Below are 23822 nucleotides of genomic sequence, written 5' to 3' on the forward strand. Positions count from 1 at the left end.
TGGAGAGGTTAGATTTGGTAACATCATGTGGATTTCTCTTTTGGGATAAGCTTACGCATCTAAAAACATGGTCTACAGGCCCATGTGGGTGGCCTGTTTGCGTATGGACATTTTTCTTTTCTTTTTTTTGACAGAAGTGAAGAATGACCATATCTCTCTTTGGTAAGGGTAGATAAATCTACATGGATGGAATTATTGAAGAGTTTTGTAGATGTGGTCTGTTAGGCAATTTCTCAAAGCACTATAATGTAATTACATTGACATCTCCTTTATCTAGAAGTTTATTTATACAGTATCCTTGGCCATTCTGGACACACTGGGAACCAAGAAGAAGGGAAAAAAAGTGGCTGTGTAGTTGAAGCAAATGTCACCAGGCCCATGTGCTAAAGTCCCTGCATCTTTATTCATTGGATAGATAGTGTGGTATAGTAGAAAGGGTCCTGGATTTGAAATCAGAGGTCCAGGGTTCAAGTCTCAGCTCTGTCACATGTATGACCTTGGACAAGTAATTTTCTCTCTTTAGGTTCCGAGCACCAGGCCTGGAGTCAAGAAGACTCATCTTCCTCAGTTCAAATCCAGCCTCAGACACTCAGTAGCTTAGCAACCTGGGGAAATCACTTAACTCTGTTTGTCTCAGTTTCCTCATCCAGAAAATGAGCTGGAGAAGAAAATGGCAAACCACTCCAATATCTTTGCCAAGAAAACCCCAAATGGGGTCATGAAGAGTCAGACCCGACATGCACAATAACAATTTCATCTGTAAAATGAGAGAGTTGGGCTGGACTGTTCTCAGAGTTGCCTTTTATCTCGAGATCTGTGGTCCTGTGGTCCTATGTCCCTTAAAGTCCTTCCTACGTCTAGTTCTATCTTTCTATGAACTATGAAGGATGAGCAGTCTGAGAATGATTTAGGGCAAAGGCTGGTAAATGTGTTCTTCTCAGCTGCCCCTGAGTATCATGCTATTAGAGCACAGTACAGTAATAGAGGTATATTGAATAAAGATGACTGTGAGTCCTTGAGAAAAGGCTCCATGATCATCGGCAGGAAGGGTTCTCAGAGGCTACCCATTCCACACTTCACTTGAATACAAATCCCCTTTATAGTGACTGTGACAAATGGATGTCTAGCCTTTGCTTGAAGACCTCCAATGATGAGGAAGTCAACACTTCCTGGACTAGACAGTTTTCCCTGGTTTTCAGTGGTAGGAAGTTGAACTGAAGGTCAACTGAGGTTGACCTAGAACCTGATCTTGGGCAGCTTGCCTATGGTTTTTTTTTACTTTTTTTTTATTAATTTATTTTGATTCATCAATAATCACTTCCATAATGCTTTTGAGTTTAAAATTTTTCTCCCACTTCCTCCCCACCACCCTTCCCAAGATGGCACACAATCTGATATAGGCTATGCATTTACATTCCTATTAAACATATTTTCACATTAGTGATATTGGTAAAAAATTAAAACCAATAGGAGGAACCATCAGAAAAAGGAAACAAAACTCAACAGAAGAGAAAAAAATAGCAATTCAACTTCCATAGTTCTTTCTTTGGATGTGGATAGCATTTTCCATCAGGAGGCCTGTGGAGATGTCTTAGATCCTTGTACTGCTGGGAAGGGTTAAGTTAATCAATATTAGTCATTGTACAACATGGCTGTTATCGGGTGCAACATTCTCTTGGTTCTGCTCACTTCACTCAGCATCAGACCATACAAGTCTTTCCAGGTTTTTGTGAAGTCAGTCTGTTCATCATTTCTTACAGCCCAATAGTATTCCAGTACATTCATGTACCACAACTTGCTCAGCCATTCCCCAATTGATGGGCATCCCCTCAATTTCCAATTCTTTGCCACCAAAAAAAAGAGCTGCTATGACTATTTTTGTACATGTGGGTCTTTTTCCCATTTGTATGATCTCTCTGAGGTATAGCCCTAGAAGTGCTACTGCTGGGTCAAAGGGCAGTTTGCCTATGTTGTTTCTAGGGCTGCCCTCTGGGGCCAGTTAGAATGAGTCTCCTCTCTCTTTCAGGAGGTAGTCCTTCACCTTGATAATGTCTTCTGGGAATCTTTTCCTAACCTGATGAACATCACTTGTCCCTTCATCCAGTCCTCATAAGGAACGGACTACTATCCCTTCACCATCTTGATTGAGTTTCCTCATCTGTAAAATGGAACCATAATAGCGCCAACCTCACAGGGTTATTGTGAAGAGCTAATGAGATAACATATGTACAGCACTTTGCAAACCTTAATATGCTATAGAAATTCTACTTGTTGCTGTTTTCACTCCTCTTGTCATTATTACCCTCTTCTGAATGAAGCAGCTAGGTGGCAAAGTGGGTAGAACCCTGGGCTTAGAGTCATGAAGACCTATGTTCAAACCCAACCTCAGATACCTACTAGTTGTGTGACCTTGGGCAAGTCACTTAATCTCCATTTGCCTCAGTTTCCTCATCTGTACAATAGGGATAATAATAGCACCCGCTTTCTAGGGTTGTGGTGAGAATAAAATGAGATAACATTTGTAAAGTGCTTAACACAGTGCCTGGCACATAGTAGGAGCTATATAAATGCTGGTGATGATGATGATTGATGATGATGATAACGATGTGCTTTTCTTTGGCAGTGACCTTTCTAAAATGTGGTATCCAGAATTACAAACATTAATTCAGATGTGGTTTAATCAGGGAAAAGTAGAGTCTTGCGTGGCCACTTCTTTAGTCTGGACATGTAGCCTCTGTCTGTTTCCCCACTTTCCCTCCCCCTTCTGTCTCTCTGTCTGTCTGAGTTTTTTCTGTCTCTGTCTATCTTTGGAGACTAGGTCTTCCTGTCTCTCCCAGGCTGGAAGTACGTTGACTAACCACTTACGGGCCCAATTCCACTGCTGATCAGCACTGAAGTTTTGACTTGCTCTGTTGCTGACTTAGACTACTTTGCTCCTCCTTAAACAATTGGGGGTCATATTGGTGCTGGGCTTTGTGTGGACACTGAATCAAGCTTTGGCCTTGCTTGGAGCCTGGAGCTCTCAAGCTCAGGTAATCCATCAACCTCAGTTTCCCTTTTAACAGAGATTACAAATGTGCACCACCACATCTGGGCATCACGTCTTCCTTAAGGCTGGCATTATTTGCTTGCTATCTGAGTTGTGTTTCACTAGAACTACCTGATTCTTTCCCCTCTCTCACAGACTAGAAGCAGCAGCAGCAGCAGCAGCAGCAGCAGCAGCAGCTGACTTTTATGTAGCTCTTTAAAGCTTGCAAAACATTTGCCATCCATGATTAGGATTGGTTCTAACAGATGGGTGCTACTATTACCCCCATTTTACAGTTGAAGAAATTAAGGCTCAGAGAGGTTAGGTGACTTGTCTACACACAGGGTCACACAGCTTGTAAGTGTCAGAGGTGGGATTTGAGCCTGTACCCATCTGATTCCAGGGCCAGCATCATATTCATACTTTCAATCTAGTTACATCTCCTCCATCTTCTACTTGTACAGCTGATTGTCTGAAGCTAAGCATGAGTTTACATTTATCTTTATTAAATTTTATCAAATTTGTTAGATTCAATCCATCAGTCTAAGTCATTGAACTTTTTATGTCTGTGGACTCTGTCATCTAGCATGTTACCTATCTCACTTAGATTCAGGTTATTGACTCAATTTGGTAACCAATCAACCACGACACGTGGCCCTTCAAGGGTCATTGATAACATCCCATTCTACTAAACAAATACTTATTCTTTGTTACATTCAGAGCACTGTGCTAGGCACTGGGGATATAGTATAAAGACAAAAACAGTCATCCCTACCCTCCAGGAGTTTATAGTCTACTATAGGGGCAAGGGAGAGAGTGTGTATATACAACATCTACAAAAATAAGCATATTACATGGTAAGTCAATGAGGGAGAGAGTGCTGGAGTTGGGCACAAGAGGATCATAAACATAGTGAACAGTATAGGCACTTCACCAGTGACTTCTAAGTTGTTTTGTTGTTCAGTTGTGTCCAACTCTTTGTGACCCCATTTGGGGTTTTCTTGTCAAAGATCCTGGAGTGGTTTGCCATTTCCTTCTCCAGCTCATTTTAAAGATGAAGAACTGAGGCAAACAAAGTTAAATGATTTGTCCAGGGTCACACAGCTGGTCTGAGGCCAGATTTGAACTCAGGTCTTCCTGACTCCAAGCCTGGCATTCTAAAAGTTGATATCAACCCAATAATGACCATACCTTGTGTCCAATAATTCACCAAGTTCACATTCTACCCACTAGTAGTCTCATTTAGCCCGCATCGACTTATTGTGTGACAAGGATAGCATGTGAGACACTGTCACGTGTTTCCTGAAACCCAGGTATTCTATGTTTGTGCCAGTTTCTTAAATCTACCAATTTGTTAACCCTGTAAAAAGGTAACTGACATTCATATGGTGATTTAAGGTTTACAAAGCACTTTGTAGATGGCTTTTCATTTTATCTTCATCACAATCTTATAGTCAATGTCCATTTATTGTACTTTGCTATTTTACTATTTTAAAAAATAGTTTTAAAATTAAATTAAATTTAATAAATTTGAATGTTAAATTAAATATAATATAAATAAATTAAATACAAATAACAAGTAAAATAATATAAATATTAAATATAATAAAATAAAAATAAAAAATTTAAAATGGTTAAACATTAGGCTTCTGGTGTTTGCTGGATCAGCTACTCATCCCATGGGTGAATTTTTCTATGGGATATTAGTGTTTAGTTTAGAGGCAGCTATAATAATTGGATATAATGCTGGCTGTGGGGTCAAGAAGATCCACGTTCAAATCTGGCCTAGACATCTATAGCTGTGTGACTTTGGGCAAGTCACTTTACATCAGTTTCTTCATCTGTAAATTGGGATGATATGCAATAATATATGTAAAATGCTATGTAAGTGGTAGCTATAATTCTCAGCAAGCAGGCACACAGAAAAAGTACTTTGTAGCAGAAGAAAATTCATGCAACTTTTGTGCTTGAGACATAAAGCTAGAGAATTCAATAATTGAACAATTATTTATTGATCACCTACTGTGTAGTAGAGAAATTATTCCTGGGCATTTTTTTATTCCCAGATTCTCAGTGATGGAAGGAGAGTTAATACGATTTCTGTACAGTATCTGGGTGCACAGATCATATGGAATGCTGGTCTTGGAGTCAAGTAGACCTGAGTTCGAATCCTACCTCAGACACCCTTCTAGCTGTATGACCCTAGGCAGCACACTTCACCTCTCTCAGGTTCAGTTTCCTCACCTCTAAAATGGGATCCTTGAGTTTGTTGTGAGGTTCAAATGAGAGAACTCATGTGAGCTGTTTTGCAAACCTTAAAGCACTATATAAATGCTCATTATTATTATTGTTGTTTGTTATTTTCTCTCTCATAAATGACTTACCCAGGGTCACACAGCTAGTAAGTGTCTGAGGCTAGCTTTGAACTCAGGTCCTCATGACTTCAGGATCAGTGCTCTATGCCCTACACCACCCAGCTGCTCCTTACCAATCTCTTAAAAGGAAAATGTTCAGTCAGTGCCTAGGATTAGCACATGTAGCTCCCAAGTCACTGGGGGTATACATTCTCTGTTTTTTCTATGAAAGAAGCCCAAATTTTCATTTGCTATTTTTAGTCTCAGGCCATTGATTTTTTTCTAAGAAAGGAAGTGTAAAAAAGAGAGAAGGGACAGTTAGGGCCATGCTGATGTGTTAGAAGTGATCAGCTCATGGACCACTTTGATCATACAATTTTTGGAATTTGTATGATTTGGAATCATGAAAAATTCTGGAATTGACACTCTAGATCCACTAATCTAGCCCTTTTATTTTAAAAAGGAGGATGTATAGATCCAGAGAATGAAGTGACTCATTTAAGATAATTCAGCCATTGAGTGGCAGAGCTGGGGTTAGAACCTAGGTCTCTTAATTTTTAGGCCAGTTTTCTCCCCCTTCAACTCAATAAACATTTTTGAAGTTCCTGCTGTGTCCAGGACACTCTGTTTGGTGTTGGAAATACAAGTCCAGTCAATGAGTATTTATAAAGTTCCTCTATTATGTGGCAGGCACGGTGCCAAGTGCTGGGGATACAAAGAAAGGCAAAAATCAGTCCCTGCCCTCAAAGGGCTCACAGTCTAATGGGGGAGACAACTGTATACAGAAGACATACATGCAGGATAACTAGGAGATAATCTCAGAGGGCAGGCACCAAGATCTACTGGGTTGGGAAAGGCTTCTCTCTGTGGAGGTAGGACTTTATGGGAGATTTGAGGAAAGCTGGAGAGGCTAAGAGGTGGACCTGCATCTACCTCTTCTCTTCCTACCCTGTAGAATGCTAGATTTTTGAAGGCACAAATTGGTTTATGTATTTATTTATTTTGTCTGTGTGTGTCTGTGTACGGATAATATCCATCATTGTGCCTGGTACATAATAGGAATTTAATAAATACTTATCTAATTGAATTTTTTAAAAAAATTGTTCCTGCCCTCAAGGAGCTTACATTCCACTGGAGATTTCTACTATGCCACATGATTTTCCACTTATTCCAACCATTCACTATCCAATCAATATCAATGGCAGTTGAATATTGAAGTGGGGGGAAAAAAATCTACTCCAAACACTCAAAACCCCCAGATACTGCAAAATTCTTAGTTTGACGCCACATATCTACATCATTTAATCAATAAAATGTTAATGACATTCTATTATGTCTTGTCCATAATATCCTGCTTCATTTGACACTTATGGATAGGTAGGGTCAGATAGGGACCAGAGTAATTAAATGGCTTGGAGTCCTTTTGGAATATTAGGGCTTTTCCTCTAGGCCTTTGGACAAGGTTTGTGTCAATGCTAGTCTACTTTCCTCATACTAATGGCTACTTCTGATGGTTATAAAGGCTATACTCTCTGGATCCATAGCATCAAGGACATTTATTGAAAATTGGATCTGTTACTTCGTTGCTGTAAGGAATTCTGGGAGAGGACTCCCTCTGCTTATGTAGGTCAGCAAACTTATAATCTTAAACTTACCATTTGCTCTGAAACTTAGAGTCTTAAGGGTTTCCTGAAGAATTGAGAGATTTCAGTGACTTGCCCAGGGTCACACAGTCACTATGTGTCAGATATGGGTCTCGAGCTTAGGTCTTCTGATTCTAAGGCCAGCTCTTTAGCCATTATTTACTGCTGCCTTTGTGGGATTATGATAGCTATATGTACCTTTCATAGAATCATAGATTTATTGTTCTAAAATACCTTGGAGTCTACTTTAAACCTCTCATTTTACAGATCAGGAAACTGGGACTCAGGGGATTTTAATGACATACTCAGAGTCACACAGATAATAAAGGTCTGAGGAAATATTTGAACCCAGATCTTCCTAATTTCAAGTCCAGTGCCTAACATTATACCACGATGTCTCTCACTTGGGGAAAGAATACTACTGCTCCATCCTTCATTAGTAGGGTTTGGCTTCTGTTGTTTTTCCAGTCTTGGGAATGGATTTACATTAATCCATCCACATTTCCTCATGGAGTTCTTGTGACTAGTAGCCAACAGGTCTTAAAAGGGCAGTTTGTGGTCATGGAACAGACCCACAGAGCCAAATTAGCTGACTTATCCAGGGATCTAATCTAAGATGTGGGTCTCATCAACAGAAATGCTCTAACTAAATGATCTAATTGGCCACACAGCTTGAGAGTCAGAGCAGAAAATTAGAATTGCGTAAGCACACACAGACACACACAGAAAAACATTTTATAGTTGAGGAAAAGGGGAAATTGAACATCTTGCTAGGGATATAGTCTCAAAGTGTGGGGCAATCTGGGGCATCAAGAGCCAGGCCGTGGCTTTAGGGGTCTGGTGTCCAATAGCAGGATGTGGGACGGGGAAGATGCTGAGTAAAAGGATTTGGAATGGAAGGTACAGAGGAGGAGTTGAACATCAGGGAGGGCTTCAGCTTCAGGCCAGGACTCCAAGGACTCCAGGGTTACACAAGTCTCTTGCTTCCATTTCCAAGTATATAATCTTTGGTTAACTCATGAGCATGATCATGTCATGGTCCGCTTCTCCTAACTACAGTTAGTTCTTCTAACTAACCAGTTTTTAAATATGTGAATCCTCCTGCCACAACACCACCACCACCACAACAGTGCAACCTTACTGTCTGCAAGTTACATTATGTTGTTATGTTATATTGTGCTGTGTTGTGTTGTCAGTCAGTAAGCACTTATTAAGCACCTACTATGTGCCGGGCACCATACTGAGCACTGAGGATACAAAGAAAGGTGAACAGTCTTTGCTTTCACTTGAATTTTAGTCCAATAGGAGAGACAATAGGTAAACAACTACATACAAACAAAATATGTACACGATAACTTCGATATAAGCAACAGGAGGAAGGCACTGGAATTAAAGGGAATTGGGAATGGCTTCTTGTAGAAGGTGGGATTTTAATTAGGCTTCGAATCAATCTGGGGAAGCCATAAGGCAGAGATGAGGAGGGAGGAAATTCAAGGAATGGGAAGCAGCCAATGAAAATGCCCATAGTTGGGATATCAAGTGTTGTGCAAAGGACAGCAAGGAGATCAAAGTACTCTTCCTCCAGAGCATGTGGAAATGCATAAGGTGTAAAAAGCTTGAGAAGTTAAAAGAGGGCAAGGTTATAAAAGGCTTTGAATGCCAAATGGATGATTTTATATTTGATCCCAGAGATAAGAAGAAATCACTGAAATTTATTAAATGGGAGAGTGACATGAGAAGAAGGGAGGGAATAAGGAATAATGTTAAACACCTAGTATATGCTAAAGATTGTGCTAAGTATGATCTCATTTGATCCTCACAACAACCCTAGTAAGTGCTATTATTAGTCTCATTTTACAGTTGAGAAAAGTGAGGCAGAAGTTAAGTGACTTACCCAGGGCCACACAGTTAGAAAATATCTGAGGTTGGATTTGAACTAAGGTCTGGCACTTTGCCACCTAACTGCCTCAATATAGTTAAACCTGTGTTTAGGAAGATCAATCTGTGTTGTGTTATCACAATCACAATGCTGTGTTATGCCATGCCAATTAGAGGAAAGTTGCAGTGTTTCCTGAAAGCCTTCTAAAGATTTTCTTTGTGTGTCTATGTCTACTAGGTAGATGTCAACTCCATCCATAGTCCCACTGGATTGACATGGACGAGGCTCGTTCAGGCAGCTTGTAGCAGCCAGGAGCAGAACCTAGAAGCTTACTTTGAAAACAGTCAGCTGTATTTCTGCCCCACAAGGAAGATCAGCCAAAATGAAGAGATCTTTATTTGGTATGACGAAGAGCTTTCCTGCCTCCTAGGTTTCCAAGATATTAAAGCCAGACCTCTCCATAAAGGTAAGAACTTTTCCAAAAGAAATCCCTATGGAGCAATTAAGGTGATGGAAAGTCAACTCCTTAAAAAATAAATTTCTCCTAAGTGGGAAAATAATGTTTCCTCAAAACTTTTGTAAAAGTCATATCATAAATAGAATTGTAGAATCTTAGAGTTGAAAAGTGTCATGAGGTCATCTATGTAATAATGATGTCTGTGCAAATGGAGTTCTGATATACATATGCATATTCACATATCTATACACATAATTGTATATATATATATACACACATATGCATATGCATGTATGTAAACATATATTATGTGGTGTAATGGATAGAGGGGCAGCTAGGTGGTGCAATGGATAGAGTGCTGTCTGGAGTCAGGAAGACATGAGTTCAAATCTAGCTTTAGACACTAGCTGTGTGACCTTAGGGGAGTCACTTAATCCTGTTTGCCTCAGTCTCCTCATCTGTAAAATAAGCAAACCATTCAGAGAAGGAAATGGCAAACCACTCCATTCTTTGCCAAGAAAATCCCAAAAGGGGTCATGAATAGTTGGGCACTATTGAAAGTGGCTGGAGAGAAGGTGTAGTAGACAGAGAGCAGGTATAGTGGATAGGAAAAACTGGGTTGAAGTGCTACCTGTGGCATTACTGGCCAGGCGACCCTAGGAAAGTCACTTAGCCTCACTATTCTGGGCATGTCTCTAAGGTTACAATGTGCAGTAAAGGTGCTGACCTAGGGAGTTTCCTCACCCAGAAGTTCCATGTACCAATGAAATCAAGTCTAGGTCCTATCTCTGTTCCCATCTGTTGAGTAGTTCAGCCCTAGAAATATGCTACAACCTGCTTGAGTGCATTGTGCCTCTTCCTTTGCCCCCAAGTAAGACACAACTTTGATTTCTCAGACATCGTGATGTTGCAAGATTGGCAGTCATATGGCATGGATGGGAGAACAATGTATTGAAAAGACATATTTTTGCTCCAAGGAGCAGCTTGGGATTGATAAAACCAAATGCAATCCAGGCCATTCTCTTCCTCCTGTTCACTTCTATCCATCACTATTATCCATCTGCAGTACCTGTGTCAAATTATGTAGTGATGTAACTCAATGGATTGACCATCCAACTATGTTGGGTTTATAGTCCAGGCAATAGTCATTTTTTACCCATTTAGATTTTTCCTGTAGAGGTCCTCAGGCCAAATACCTTTGAGTAGTCATGGAACACACTGGGGAAGCCCTATTCTCCATGAATTCTCAAAGATTCCTGACGGTGTTTTAGCAAGCACATTTACAATTTCTCACACCACTAGGAAAACTTGGACTCTTTTAAGACATTTAAGTCCTGTCTTGTTATCTACTTTTTAATTCTGGGCTTCAGTTCTAGAGTGTGCAGCAGTACTGAGCTCTCTCCTGGTCCTCTGGTTCCATGTCTGGGAACTAGTCCTTTAAGTCAGAGGATCAAGGCCTTTAAAAATGTTTCTAATGGACCAGTTGAGAACTAAGACATGACTACTTGAGAACGTCTGTTTCTCTCTCTCTCTCTCTCTCTCTCTCTCTCTCTCTCTCTCTCTCTCTCTCTTCTCTCTCTGTCTCTCTCTCCCTCTCTCCTCTCTCCATATATGTGTACTTTGAAAATATAAAATAGGCTTAAATATAGATCTCAACAGATAGGATACCCTTTCTATGAATGAGGAGCTGTCTTTGGCAGATCTGGGCCTGGAGGGATAGACAAGGCTGGTGTCTGATGTCAGACATGTGACTGCTGCCCACAGAGCGTCCTGTGGTAACCAAAGACAGCACAGAACTCTGCACAGTCTGTCAAAAAGAAACTGAGTTGGTTCTGGGTTGGGAAAAGTCAGAGCTGATGCAAGTTTGGGGGCAGAAGAAAATTAAGGATGTGAGGAAATGTGAGGCCTGGAAGGAGATTGGCAAGCTTCAGTGAGATCCATGTTTTCTGCCATGAAACAAACCACGCAGAAAAGTTGAGGTTAAGAAGATCTCCTGAGTAACAGAAAACAACTTCTCAGATTGCTAGAGCTGTCACAGAGGCAGGCATGAAGCTTGACCAGAGATGACCTGGCTGCTCCTCTGAGGAATGCAGGGAGTGGCAGATCTCTGGGCCCCAGTGTTAGGGATGAAATTTTGAAATTGGGTCATGATTCTTTGCTTAAATGGCACTTCTAGTGACACTTCTCTGTCCCTTCTCTTCTAGACACCTTTCCAGTTTAATTTATTCTTTACTTACTCTCTAAGTACAAATCATGAAGACGTTATTCTCCCTCAAGGGAGAAAGCTGATTTACATAGGTCTGCTATTTTGTTGGCTTTGTTAAAGTGTTGGCATTGACCATAAACTCCTCCCAGTGAGCTGTGTCTTCAAAAGTTCAGGCTACTGTTGGAAGAGGAATCCACACAGTCCTGCAGCACAAAGTTTTCAGTGAGACCATCCCACAGTATGACTTAGTGAGTAGAAGTCAATTTCCTAGGCCATGATCTTATTTGATGCCTGACTTTTATCACTGGGTATGGCCAATAACCAAGATCCTTTAATAGGAACTGAATAAGAGAGCAAAAAGGAACTCGTGAAGGCAGGTGTGGCATGAGCAGACAGCCAGAGAATATAGATATAGATGTGGGGTGAGGTGAGATGGATTGAGAGTTAGCTAGAGTGGAGAAGAAATAGCAGAAGTCAACCAATCTAAACAATTGCCTGGCATTTGTTAAGCATTTACCACGTGCTAAATACTGGGGATATGAGGAAAGTTTTAAAAAAAAAACATGGTCCAAGAAAAAGTCAGAGAGAGAAGTATTATTTGCATGACCTCTATACTTCCTTTTTTGGTCATATGTCTTTTTGAGGTTTTCTTTTATGCTACGTCATGTGCATAATTCATTGTTTGGAATATGCTGCTTATTTATGCCTACTTGGCCAGTTTTTCCCCCTTGTTCTTTGGGGAACCCACTATTTTGATTCTGTGTTTCATGATTTGAAGCAGTATGGCATGCCCAGGAGAATATTCATGTTAAAAAAGAGGTTTTTTTTAGAGAGAAGCTTGGGGTTATCAAAAGGGCTATACTATTTCCCAAATGCCGTCTCACCTATTCTTCCTCTTATTTATTTCTGGGGATTGTTCAATGACCATCTGCACTGTCTGTCTTTAGTAAATGCCTTTGCTTTAAGCTAATTGTGTGCTTTAGCTTTTATTGAAAAGTAAACACATTGGTTGTAGATTCAAGAGATATAATTTTAGAAGGATGTATCCACAAAGTACTTTGAACCTGGGGTTGCCATCCCTTGGGGAACTGCCCTTCAAGTTAGGGGCTAGTGCAAAGGGACACTGCACATATATGATCAAATGAACATATGATCATTAATTTCCTGCCAGTAATAGTTATTTGTTAACTACCCACCATTTCACCTTATTCTTGAAGGTTCTACTCTTAGTTTTACTCCCATGCCATGATAGCCATGGGAAAGGGACAGTAGTTGAATCCATCCTCCATTTACCTTTCTACTAGGGAGCTTATGCTTTGCTTTCCTCATTAAGCTTCATCATCTCTTCACAGAATAGTAGCATAATGAAACAGAATACCTACCTGAGTTCAAGTCCTGACTGAGACTAGCTATATGATCTTGGGCAAGTCAATTTCCCCATTTTAGGCTCAGTTTTCTTGCACATATGTAACAAATTCTAGGAGTTTATGGACAATCTCCCTTTCTTGTTACTCCTGACTTTACTCAGGGTCTGGATTAAGATGCTTGACACTGGCTCAGTCAATAAATTGCAGGAAATAGATTACTTAGATATTTTATCACAACCTGAAGCAAAGCAGGTTGATTTGATTAGGAAAAGCATGGCAATACCAAGCAGTAGCAGGCAGAAGAGCACAGGTCTTTCCTAGGGTCAAAGTTCTATTCCACATAAGCATGGATCTGGATCTAATTTTACCCATTCCCAATGCATCTTCTGTGAAATGGGTGGGGAAACTAGGCATCTGTTCATGAAAATGGCTTGAACAACTGGCAGAAAGTTTTGGAGTGCACCAATTGCTTTGTATGCCTCAGAGCATGGCTAGATTCTTGGTACTGGATTGTACTTTGGCTCAGCAGAGTAAGAATGAAGAATTGATCTCTCCCCACCCAGATATGGAACATAGAAGACTCTCTATCCTATCCTGATTGAACGGATGTTCACATGGCCACACCCATATTAATTACTGCTGTCCCCCTTACTCTTAGATCTTTCTGTCCTCTCCCTTTTTCAGTTTACTTAGCCAAACCAGTCCCCGGCGCCTTGGATGCCAAGTCTCCTGGAAAGCAAGGGCAACTGATGATGAAATAGAAATGTCCCACTAATGGCACTGCCAGGAAACAGCTTTCAGGGGGCAGCTAGGTGGCACAGTGGATAGAGCACCAGCCCTGAAGTCAGGAGGACCTGAGTTCAAATACGGCCTCAGAACAAACACTTGACACTTACTAGCTGTGTGACCCTGGGCAAGTCACTTAACCTCAATTGCCTAAAATAAAAAAAAGTAAAAAGGAAACAGCTTTCAGAAAAAATTGAGACTTCATTGGAGTAGACTTGTTTTTTAACACATAAAATAGGAATACTACTTGCATTACATCTTGGAATTGAGAGGAAAGCACTTTATGAACCATAAAGTTTATTGATTGTCGCTGTTATTAATACTATCATTGTTATTATCATTATTATCACAGTTTTACTGCGTCCAAACAGACCTTCTTCCTCAGAGTTTTGGTACTTCCAAGTCTGACTGTGCCCTAATTCAGTAAGTGCTATATTCAGAAACCTGGTGCTTCCCCCCACCCTCCAGCCCTGTCCCATAGTAATACAAAGTTCCATCTCCCAAACCCTGATTGTGTATGAGCTGTCTCTGTTAGGGTTTCAGGGGGAAGGATGCAAAGTAGTTTCCATAGTACGACGCTTTCCACAAAGTGGTCAGAGATTGAATCACAGAATTCCACGGAGTGTTTGTTGACAAGACAACTCAGGTTAGAGATTACATCACCAAGTCAATCCAAATGTACGTCATTCAGTCTTTCCCTCCCAACTATCTTTTGGCTTTGCCTCCTCTGTAAGGCCCCCCTGTCCCATTGGTGAGTTCCTCCTGGAGTCCCCATTTGTGGAAAGGTCTAGGTCAGTCTGTCTCCAATCACCTCCCTGCTCTGCTCCTGACTTTCTGGATGTCAGAACCACGGATTTTGCTCTTCTTTGCCACTCTTCCCTCCACTTGCTTTTCAGCTCCCTTGTATGTGTCTGCTCTATTAGATTGTAAGCTCTGGGGTCAGGGATTGTCTTTTTTTCCTTTTTCTGCTTGCACTTGTATCTAGTGCTTAGCACGGTGACTGGCACGTAGTATCCTTTTCTTCCTTGAGACTCATACAAAATGTACTGAGGATAGCCACCACGGGAGAGAGATGATATGGAAAAAAAACAGGCAGAGAAAATGATTGGTAGGGTTCCTTCCTTCCTTCCTTCCTTCCTTCCTTCCTTCCTTCCTTCCTTCCTTCCTTCCTTCCTTCCTTCCTTCTTCCTTCCTTCCTTCCTTCCTTTTCCTTCCTTCCTTCCTTCTTCCTTCCTTCTTTCTTTCTTCCTTCCTTCCTTCCTTCCTTCCTTCCTTCCTTCTTCCTTCCTTCCTTCATTCCTTCCTTCCTTCTTTCCTTCCTTCTTCCTTTCTTCCTTTCCTTCCTTCCTTCCTTCCTTCCTTCCTTCCTTCCTTCCTTCCTTCCTTCCTTCCTTCCTTCCTCCCTTCCTTCCTTCCATCTCTTGTGCTTACATTTTTCATCTTTGATGACAATGGCAACTTCTCAAGCAAGAAATGTCACAGCAGTAATCTGAATAATTTTAAAAAAACCACTTCACACACTCAATCAGTTGCTAATTATTATTGAACAGAGTGCTAGACTTGGAGGCAGGAAGACCCGACTTCAAATTCAGCCTCAGACACTAGTCATATGACTCTCAGCAAGTCACTTAAAAACATTTGATCTTTGCCTGTTTCCCCACATATTAATCTGATGATGAATTGCGCCAATCTCCCAGGGTTGTTGTGAGGATAAAATGAGGTAATATTTATTTGTAAAATGCTTCGCAAACTTTAAAGCTCTATATAAATACTAGCTCTTATTGAAGTAATATCAATATCTCCTTTGTCTTTATTATTATGATTGTAGTCTTTATTAGGCCCTGTTTATCTCTCAGTTTATTATAATGTTCCTATTCATTAGACTCCCACCTTGGCCATTGTACCCTGCCAGTCAATTTCTCTGCCTGTTATTTTTATGTATCTCCTCCCTCCTTATGGTGGCTGTCCTCAGTACCTTTTGTATTAGTCTCAAGACCTTCAACCTGATCTCTAAGTCTTTTAACTTGGGAACCTGGGAACTACCTCACGTTCTCCATCTCCTCTATCTAAGACTAACTTACTCAGAACTCCTTTATCTTATTCTCACAATCCAACCTCCAAATCTTTAGACCATAAAATGTCCACACTTGATCCTACCAAGCCAATTTTTTTCCCCATCATTCAAATGGCTCCTCAAATCCTACCTCCCTACTGAAGCCCTCCTACCTTGATTAGAGGAGACATGACAGTTGCCTTCTTCTGGATGTAGATCTCCTGTGGCTTCTCCTTCTGTTCACTATTCCCCAAATGTACTTGCCTGTATTCTGAGCAACAAAATACTTTTGACAGATACATCACTCAAATACAATTCCTGTTTGTTGTTCTAGCTTCCTGCTCCATGGAATTGGGCACAATGTCAACAGAAGGCTCTGTTTCAACGGATCCTAGCAATCTGGAATCTTTGTTTCTTCTTTGTTATATAACCCAAAGACTGTACCAGTGTCAATTCATTTAATATAGAGTTTCTTCAAATCTTTCCCCTATAATACATGCCCCAGATTTCTCCATCTAATTATGCTATTTTGCTGCCTAATAAATAACCTGTCCCTAATTATTTTTGAACATCTTTTTTCTGGAAGAATCTGTGGTTTCAGGGTTTTTTTTGTTACTTAGTAACTACATTATTCACATGGTATCAAAAACTTATCTATCTCTGCCAGTACCCTATCTTGTCTAGATTAATTTGTTCCTGTTTTGTGTCTTGTATTGAAGGGCCCTCTCAGCCTGGTATCTTAATCTCAGGGAATATTCATACTGATGCTGCAATGTCTCCGTATCAATACAATAAGCAGAGCAAAGCAGAGGTATAGAAATAGTTCGGGGCTTAACCATTTCCTGCCCAACATTTCAGTAGCTGTGCGACATTGCTATACTATGGTCCTCTCCAAGCTCCCTTACAATAGTTCTGAGTATCTTAATCAGTCAACTTTTATCAAGCATCCTACACGACAAGAACTGTGCTAGTCACTAGGAATACAACATCAAAACCACAATAATGTTTGCCCTCATGGAGCTTACATTTTTGTGAGAGGAGAAACATATATACCCATGGGTGTGTATGTGTATGTGAATGTTGTGTGTATGTATATGTGTACATACAAAAGAAATAATACAAGTTAACATGGGGAAGGAAAGATACTAGCATCTGGGAGAGCCAGGAAAGGATTCATGAAGAAATTGACTCTGGAGCTGGAAGCTAAGTGGTATAGTAGATACGTCAAGACATCTGAGTTCAAATCCTGCCTCAGACATTTACTAGTTATGTGACCCTTGAAAAATCATTTAATCTCTTTTAGCTTCTATATCTTAGCTGTAAAAGGTAGATAATAGTAGCGCCAATGTATCTACCAGAGTTGTTGTGAGAAAATATATTCAAAGTGCTTATAAATTTTAAAGCACTATATACATTTTATAGACAGGATAACACTAATGGCTAGCACTTATATGACACTGTAAGGTTTGCAAAGCACTTTCCAAATATCTCATTTTATCCTCACAACAACTCTGGAAAGTAGAGGCTATTATTATCCCCATTTTACAGATGAGGAAACTGAGGCAAATAGGAGTTAAATGAATTTCCCAGGGTCACATAGCTAGTAGGTATCTGTGGCTGGATTTTATCTTAAATCTGCCTGATTCCAGTTCCAGGGCTCCATCCACTGTGGCACTTAGCTGTTTCTAACGTGGAAAGGGTGCTGAATTTGGAGTCAGAGGACCTGGGTTTCTATCCTGGCTCTGCCAGTTCACTACCTTTGGGTAGATCATTTCGCTCCTCTGGGCCTCAGTCTCTATCATCAATAAAGTGAGAAGGTTGGGTTAAATGGCTGCGAAGGTCCCTTTCAACTCCATGATACTGTAAGTCCAAGAGGTCAAGAGGTGGAAGTGGACAGGAATAGAATTCCAGGTATAGGGGACAACCAATGTGAAGCCACAGAGAAGGGAGATGATATGTGGTAGATGTGGAATAGCTGCAATAAGGCTGGGAAGGTTGAATGGGATGTAGTTATCAAGAGGTTTAAATACCAAACAAAGGAGTTTGTAGTTGATCTTGAAAGTAATAGGGAGCCCCAGGAACTGAGTCAGGGAACTTTAGGCATGAACTTTAGAAAAATCACTTTGACAGCTGTGTGGAAGTTAGATTGGAGTGGAGAGAGACTTGAGGTAGGGACCGGAATTGTATACAACCGGCACTAGGGTGGTGGCTGAATGAGTGGAGAGAAATTGATTTATGTGAAAGATGTTGTAGAGATAGAAACTATAAGATTTGGAAACTTACTGGAGACATGGAGTGAATGAGAGTGAAGAGTCATTTTCTAGTGGAGAATGATTGAGGTTGCAGACTTGGAAGCCTGGAAGGATGGGAGTGCCCTTGCCAGACATAGAGATGTTCATAAGAAAGATAGGTTTGGTGGGAAAGAAAATGAATTCAATTTTGAACATGTTGAGTTGAGACACCTGTAGGTCTTCTAGTTGGAAATGTCCAGCGGATGTTTGGTGACATGGGACCGAGCTAGGGAGAAAGAGTAGGGCTGGATATATACTGTAGAGAATGAAGAACTCTGCATAGAAATGATAATTAGACCTTTGGGTGGTAGAGAGAGTGTAGAAAGAAAGAAAAGAGAAGAAAGTCCAGGACAGAATCTTAGTTTGTAAGGATGGCAGGGAACATTTCTTTCTAGAGTTCTCTATTTAACACCTAGCCCAGTGACACTTACCTTGACTTGCTTAACACTGTCAACCTTTTACTAGAAAACTTAAGGAATGGTATATCCTGGCTATTATATTTTCTACATAACTGTAGATAAAAGAAACCCTTTTGGTCATAACATGTGCTCTTTCTTGTCCATCTTTCTAAATGGTATTATTTTGCTTTTTTTGCCTTAGTGAATATAAATTAAATGTTTCTAAGTTGATTTTGACAAAAGTCTGCAATTGTGGTATATAACTGGAGATATTGACAAAGGCAAGTGAGATGGTTGTGTAATGATACCTCCTCCTCTCAATATCTCCTAGAAGTTATTTTAATAAAATCTCTAACATATTCTTATGAGTTTTTTTCTCCAAAAAGTGAAATTTAGGGAGGGGGAGGGATATGGATTAATGGTTTTGGTTAGTTGGATGATTGTAACTGTCTTTATTTATTTTTTTTTGGAGGGGTAGTAATTGTTTTTTGCTAATGATGAGATGGACAGGAGATCGAGAGCTAGGTTCAAGTCCCTTCTCTGACACATACTGGCTGAATGATGGTGGGCAGCCTCTCAGTGCCCCAGGCGACTGTCCAAGGCTGTAAGCTATAGATGAATCATTCATAGGCAATGGTGGAAGTGTTCACATTGAAACCTGCCTATACTTCTTGGTCTCTTTTCAGCCCCTCCATAGGTTACTTAAGCCATACCTTTGATATTATTCTATCTTTCTTTGCAAGGTTCCCATGTATTATTGCCTGTTTTCTTTTTTAAATATGGAGAGTTTGAGGCCTAAAGATGTAAAGCAATTTGCTTAGTCAAACATGGAGATGGTATATATGGGCATATGAGTATCAGTCCTTCCCCACCAGAGAGGTATGAAAACCTCTGAAAAGGTTTGACAATCTAAATGTCAGGGGCTAATATTTCAATCATCTTATCTGGGGGGAAATTTCTAAAATTGAGGGAGAGAGAGAGAGAGAGAGAGAGAGAGAGAGAGAGAGAGAGAGAGAGAGAGAGAGAGAGAGGCAGAGACAGAGAAAGACAGAGACACACACACACAGAGGCAGAGAGAGAGACAGGGAAACAGAGACAGAGAGAGACAGAGACAGAGATAGAAAGAGGCACTGGGAAACTGGCCTTAGTGTAAACTGAATCTGTGGGGGGAAGTAGTTACAGATTATACTAAATGACTCATATTCTGCAAAAGAAAACCCTTATAAAATAATGTTTTGTTTCTTCTCTACCCAGATTACAGATGCTCTGAAATGCAACCATACCTTCAAGTGTGAGCATTCCTATCTCTCGCACATTCGCTTCCTGTGTTCTCCAGGGAAAGCCCCCTTGGTGATGAGCCCTCCAGACCCCAAAGCTCCCCATACCAGGGATCTGGACCAATCTACCAACTTCCACAACCTAGCCAGAGACCTGGAGGTCAAAATGGCCACCCAGGAAAATACTCTGCACAGCCCTTTGCCCGAAAATAAGACACAAACCAATGAAGCCGAGCAGAGCCAGGTCCAGAAAATGGTGTTACTGGAGAAAACGAATCACTTGAGGAAGAGACTGCCCTCTGTTCCCTGCAGCAGGGAGGATGGAGGGGCTGAGCATGTGCTGTCAGCTGCCATATGGAAGCTCAGCCCAGTGAAGCAGTCATCCAAGAAAGCCCCCTGGGACCAGAAGCCCAGTGCTTTCACTGAGGTCAAGAGATTAAAGGACAAACTTCGGAGTGAGAGAGCCAGAGAGGGGGATCAAGGCCCTGGCTCAAACCAAGCTGGCAAAGAACAGCAACCAATGGATTGTGTCCTGAGTGGGGCAGGGAGTGCTTTCTCCTTTGTGTGGCCTGCCCGGGCCCTGGGCGAGCTTGGGAGCGCTTTCAGCAAACCAGTCAAGTGTCTGGCCCAGAGAATGCCACTAAGCTCCCAGCTCCCAGTCAGCAACTCGGCAGAAGCCCTGGGGGATCTGTCAGGGTTCATTAACACCATGGATGCTGTGTGTTGTGGAAATCTTTTGAATTCCAAGTTTTCCATCAGCGATTTGTGCAACTTACAAATGTTACAGGAGGGGGCCCCCCAGTGCAACACCTTCCCATATGCCTCGGAACTGTGGCCAAAGCCTGTAGCTCAGTTACACATATCTCCATCATCTGCCTCCTCCACCCCATCTTCCCCATCTTTGACGCTCTTGCCACCCACGTTCACATCACTTGGCATGGCTACCCAGAATTGGTGTGCCAAATGTAACCTCTCCTTCCGTATGACATCCGACTTGGTTTTCCATATGCGATCACACCACAAGAAGGAATACTCCTCTTCCGAGGTGCAGGCCAAGAGGAGACGGGAAGAGAAGCTCACCTGCCCAATTTGCCACGAGTATTTCCGAGAGCGCCACCATCTATCCCGGCACATGACTTCTCACAATTAGAGATGCGGCCGTGGACCGAATCAACCCCATCCCACGTGCTACTTGTATAACTCTGTTGCTGAAGGGAGGGATGGTCTTTGAATAACTTTAAAATGACTATTTAAAATGACTGACAATGCTGTCTCCTGGCTCAAAGATGGGATATTTACAAAAGATCAGAGAGGTTTGGTCTTAGTTTGAAAAAGACAACCAATTCACAGAGTCACAGAGTTGTTGAGTTTAAAGGGAGCTTAGTGGCCAACCCTTACATATGAGTCCTTGTTAATATATATTTTTAAGGAATGAAAATAATGAAATGAAGCTAAGATTATTGTTAATCCTCAATCATTGTACTTTTCAGACCTGTGTGCTGGTATAATACAGACTTTGTAACATTTTCAAAGGTGTGAATTGTTCAAACCATCCATACAGGAAATATCACCTCCATTTCCATTTCCTCATAAGGTATTAAATTCAGACATAGAGAGGGTAGAAAAACAGCACCAACTCTTCACCCCCCCCCAAAAAAAAACACGTGCAAAAAGTCTGAGGAATAAATGTACGTGGGATGGAAGAAAGTTGTGATTGGTAGTGGTATAAAGAAAAATGAATCTCTTAGAGACTAGTTGAGTATTCTCTTCCAGGGACAGCCCCTTCCATTGGCATAGGGAGACAAACTTCTTTCTCAACAACCTTGGAAAGCAATACTTCACTCTACCCAAAGAGTTGTTTCAGACTCACAAACATCCACTGTTGGAATTACCATGCTGCCTTTCTATTCACAATACCCTAGTTTTCCTAACTAGGGGCATATGTTCAGGAGGAGCAAAATTACCCACAATCTCTGTCTCAGGACACTGCCCTCTATGAAAATCAAACTGTGAACACATGTTGGTTAAATGGCTTTATATTTGCAAAGATACATGACCATAAAGGATCACTCAGAAATTGAAAGGGGAGAGGATTGAAGCAAAACAAATAAAAGCAAGAAACCTGGCTAGAGAAGGTCCTTACCATCTCAGGGGCTGGTCAGTGTCCAGAAGAAACAGGAGATGCGGTTCCAACCATGTTGGTATCTTGCAAACTGTGTTGTTGCCCAAGTGGGGCCCATTTCACTATGATCTCAGTGAAGTGTGCTCTGGTGCTCAAATGCCTGCTTGTCTCCTGTCACGTTGGAAAATCCTTTAGAACTTGCTGCCATCCAGGTGTGTGCATTTCCAATAATGTTAGGTTTATGACGGGTGGCATGTCTGCAGGCAGCAGCTGTATGTAGCACAGGCAAATGTGGGGATTCTTTAATATGTTATTTGACATACTTTTCTTCCTTTAGAGAGCAAGACCCATTTGAACCACTCACTGAGATAAACCTTCAGTCATTTATATTCTGGATGGGGAAGAACATAGGCTTTATTGCATTGTAGATGACCGAGTAGTCCATGAAATTTTCCTATTTAATGTTGAATTCAACTCAATTCATTTCAACAAATGTTTAAGTTCCCACTTAAATGCAATGCAAGGATACATGACTGTACGTGATCACCCAGAAATGGAAAGGGAAGACGGTTGCAAGAGAAATAAGTAAAAGCAAGAAACCTGGCTAGAGAAGGTCCTCACCATCTACTGGGCTGGTCAGTGTCCAGAAGAAATGGGGGATGTGGTAGGCACTGTGCGAGGCACTGGGAGTACAAGGCCAAAAATGAGACACTCTCTGCCCCTAAGGAACTTACATTCTACTTAACAGGAAAGGGAACCTACTCAATGCATGCCCAGATAATTAAATACAAAATATATACAAAATAGTACAAAGTAATTTCATGAAAGAGAGAGATTTGGCCACTGAGGGGATCAGGACAGGCCTCATGCAGAGGTGAGGTAAGAATGCATCCAAAAACGCAGGCCCACTTGTACAAAAGCACAAAAGTGCCATGTATTGGGAGCAATTAGGTCATGCCTTCATCCAAGATACATGCTACAGAGTGGTGCTGGTGTTTATCACTTGGGGACACTGGTTTTAGTGCAGCTGGTTAGTTATCATTTAAGCAGATGCCATATGAGCCTGTGGACAAATTGTTCTCTCCAAGGCTAAGTCTATTTCTAGGAGAAACATTTAAGAAACTGTCAGATTTCCTGAGTGCTCTAGGAATTAATCTGCTACAATGTTACCATGGCTGGTACTTTGACACAAATAAATTTCAGAACACAGATGGCAAATCTCAAACTTCAGTGCTTTGTGCATTGGCCAAGAGGTGGTAGGGCAATTTTAAAATTGTTTTCTTTAATATTTTTAAAAATAGTTGTCAGTTAACTTCATGGTTTGTCACTTTGACTGACATTAGTGTGCTGCTGGTATATGTTGAACCACCAGCTCCTCAAAAAATTGTATGCATGAAACACTTTCTACTCTAATATGCATTGTTAACATTTTCTCCATCACTTTCTTAAATATAGACTATCAAAAAAATTCCCAATAAATCAGGCCTTTATTGGTAGAGTTTTCCAGTTTCTGAGGTATAAAGCTCCCACTGAAAATTTTACAATAGGCTCTTGTGAGCTTGTTTGAGCTGGCTCCAGCACATTCCTAAATCTACATTTTTAGATCACTCCTGCTGATTTCACCAAAGGTGGCAAGGTGTTTCAGCAGCAGTCTGAAGGAAGGAATTATGAAGTTGCCAGCTATCAAAACAGCTTCACCTGCATACAGCTGCCTTGTTCAAAATGGCAAAGTACTTAAATCATTTGTCTTCAATTCCTTTATTTCTCTTTTTGCTTCCCTGATCCCCAAGATATCAGTGTACAAATGCCAACCTCAGGTTGCCCTACTTTCCCACGTTACACAGACACATCCGCAGCTACCAAAGATGCCTTATTTCTTACATTTTTCTTACTCTTTCTTTCTTCAGTCCATTAGAACTCATCTATATCTCATTCCTTTAGGACTCTGCTAGGTTATTAGC

General features: G+C 41.0%; 1 protein-coding gene across 1 annotated transcript in view; it reads left to right on the top strand.

Annotated features, from left to right (window-relative positions):
• ZNF488 (zinc finger protein 488) overlaps positions 1–23322 on the top strand; it is a 39356-nt gene extending 16034 nt beyond the window's left edge. Inside the window, 3 exon segments of the mRNA XM_078151603.1 lie at positions 9142–9370; positions 19717–19730; positions 19732–23322. Coding sequence (XP_078007729.1) covers positions 9142–9370; positions 19717–19730; positions 19732–20889 — 1401 coding nt within the window. The 3' untranslated portion in view covers positions 20890–23322.
• The last annotated feature ends 500 nt before the right edge of the window (positions 23323–23822 follow it).

The sequence above is a fragment of the Phascolarctos cinereus genome, unplaced genomic scaffold (assembly GCF_003287225.1).
Source record: "Phascolarctos cinereus isolate Bilbo 61053 unplaced genomic scaffold, phaCin_HiC Scaffold_3;HRSCAF=262, whole genome shotgun sequence".
NCBI lineage: Eukaryota > Metazoa > Chordata > Mammalia > Diprotodontia > Phascolarctidae > Phascolarctos > Phascolarctos cinereus.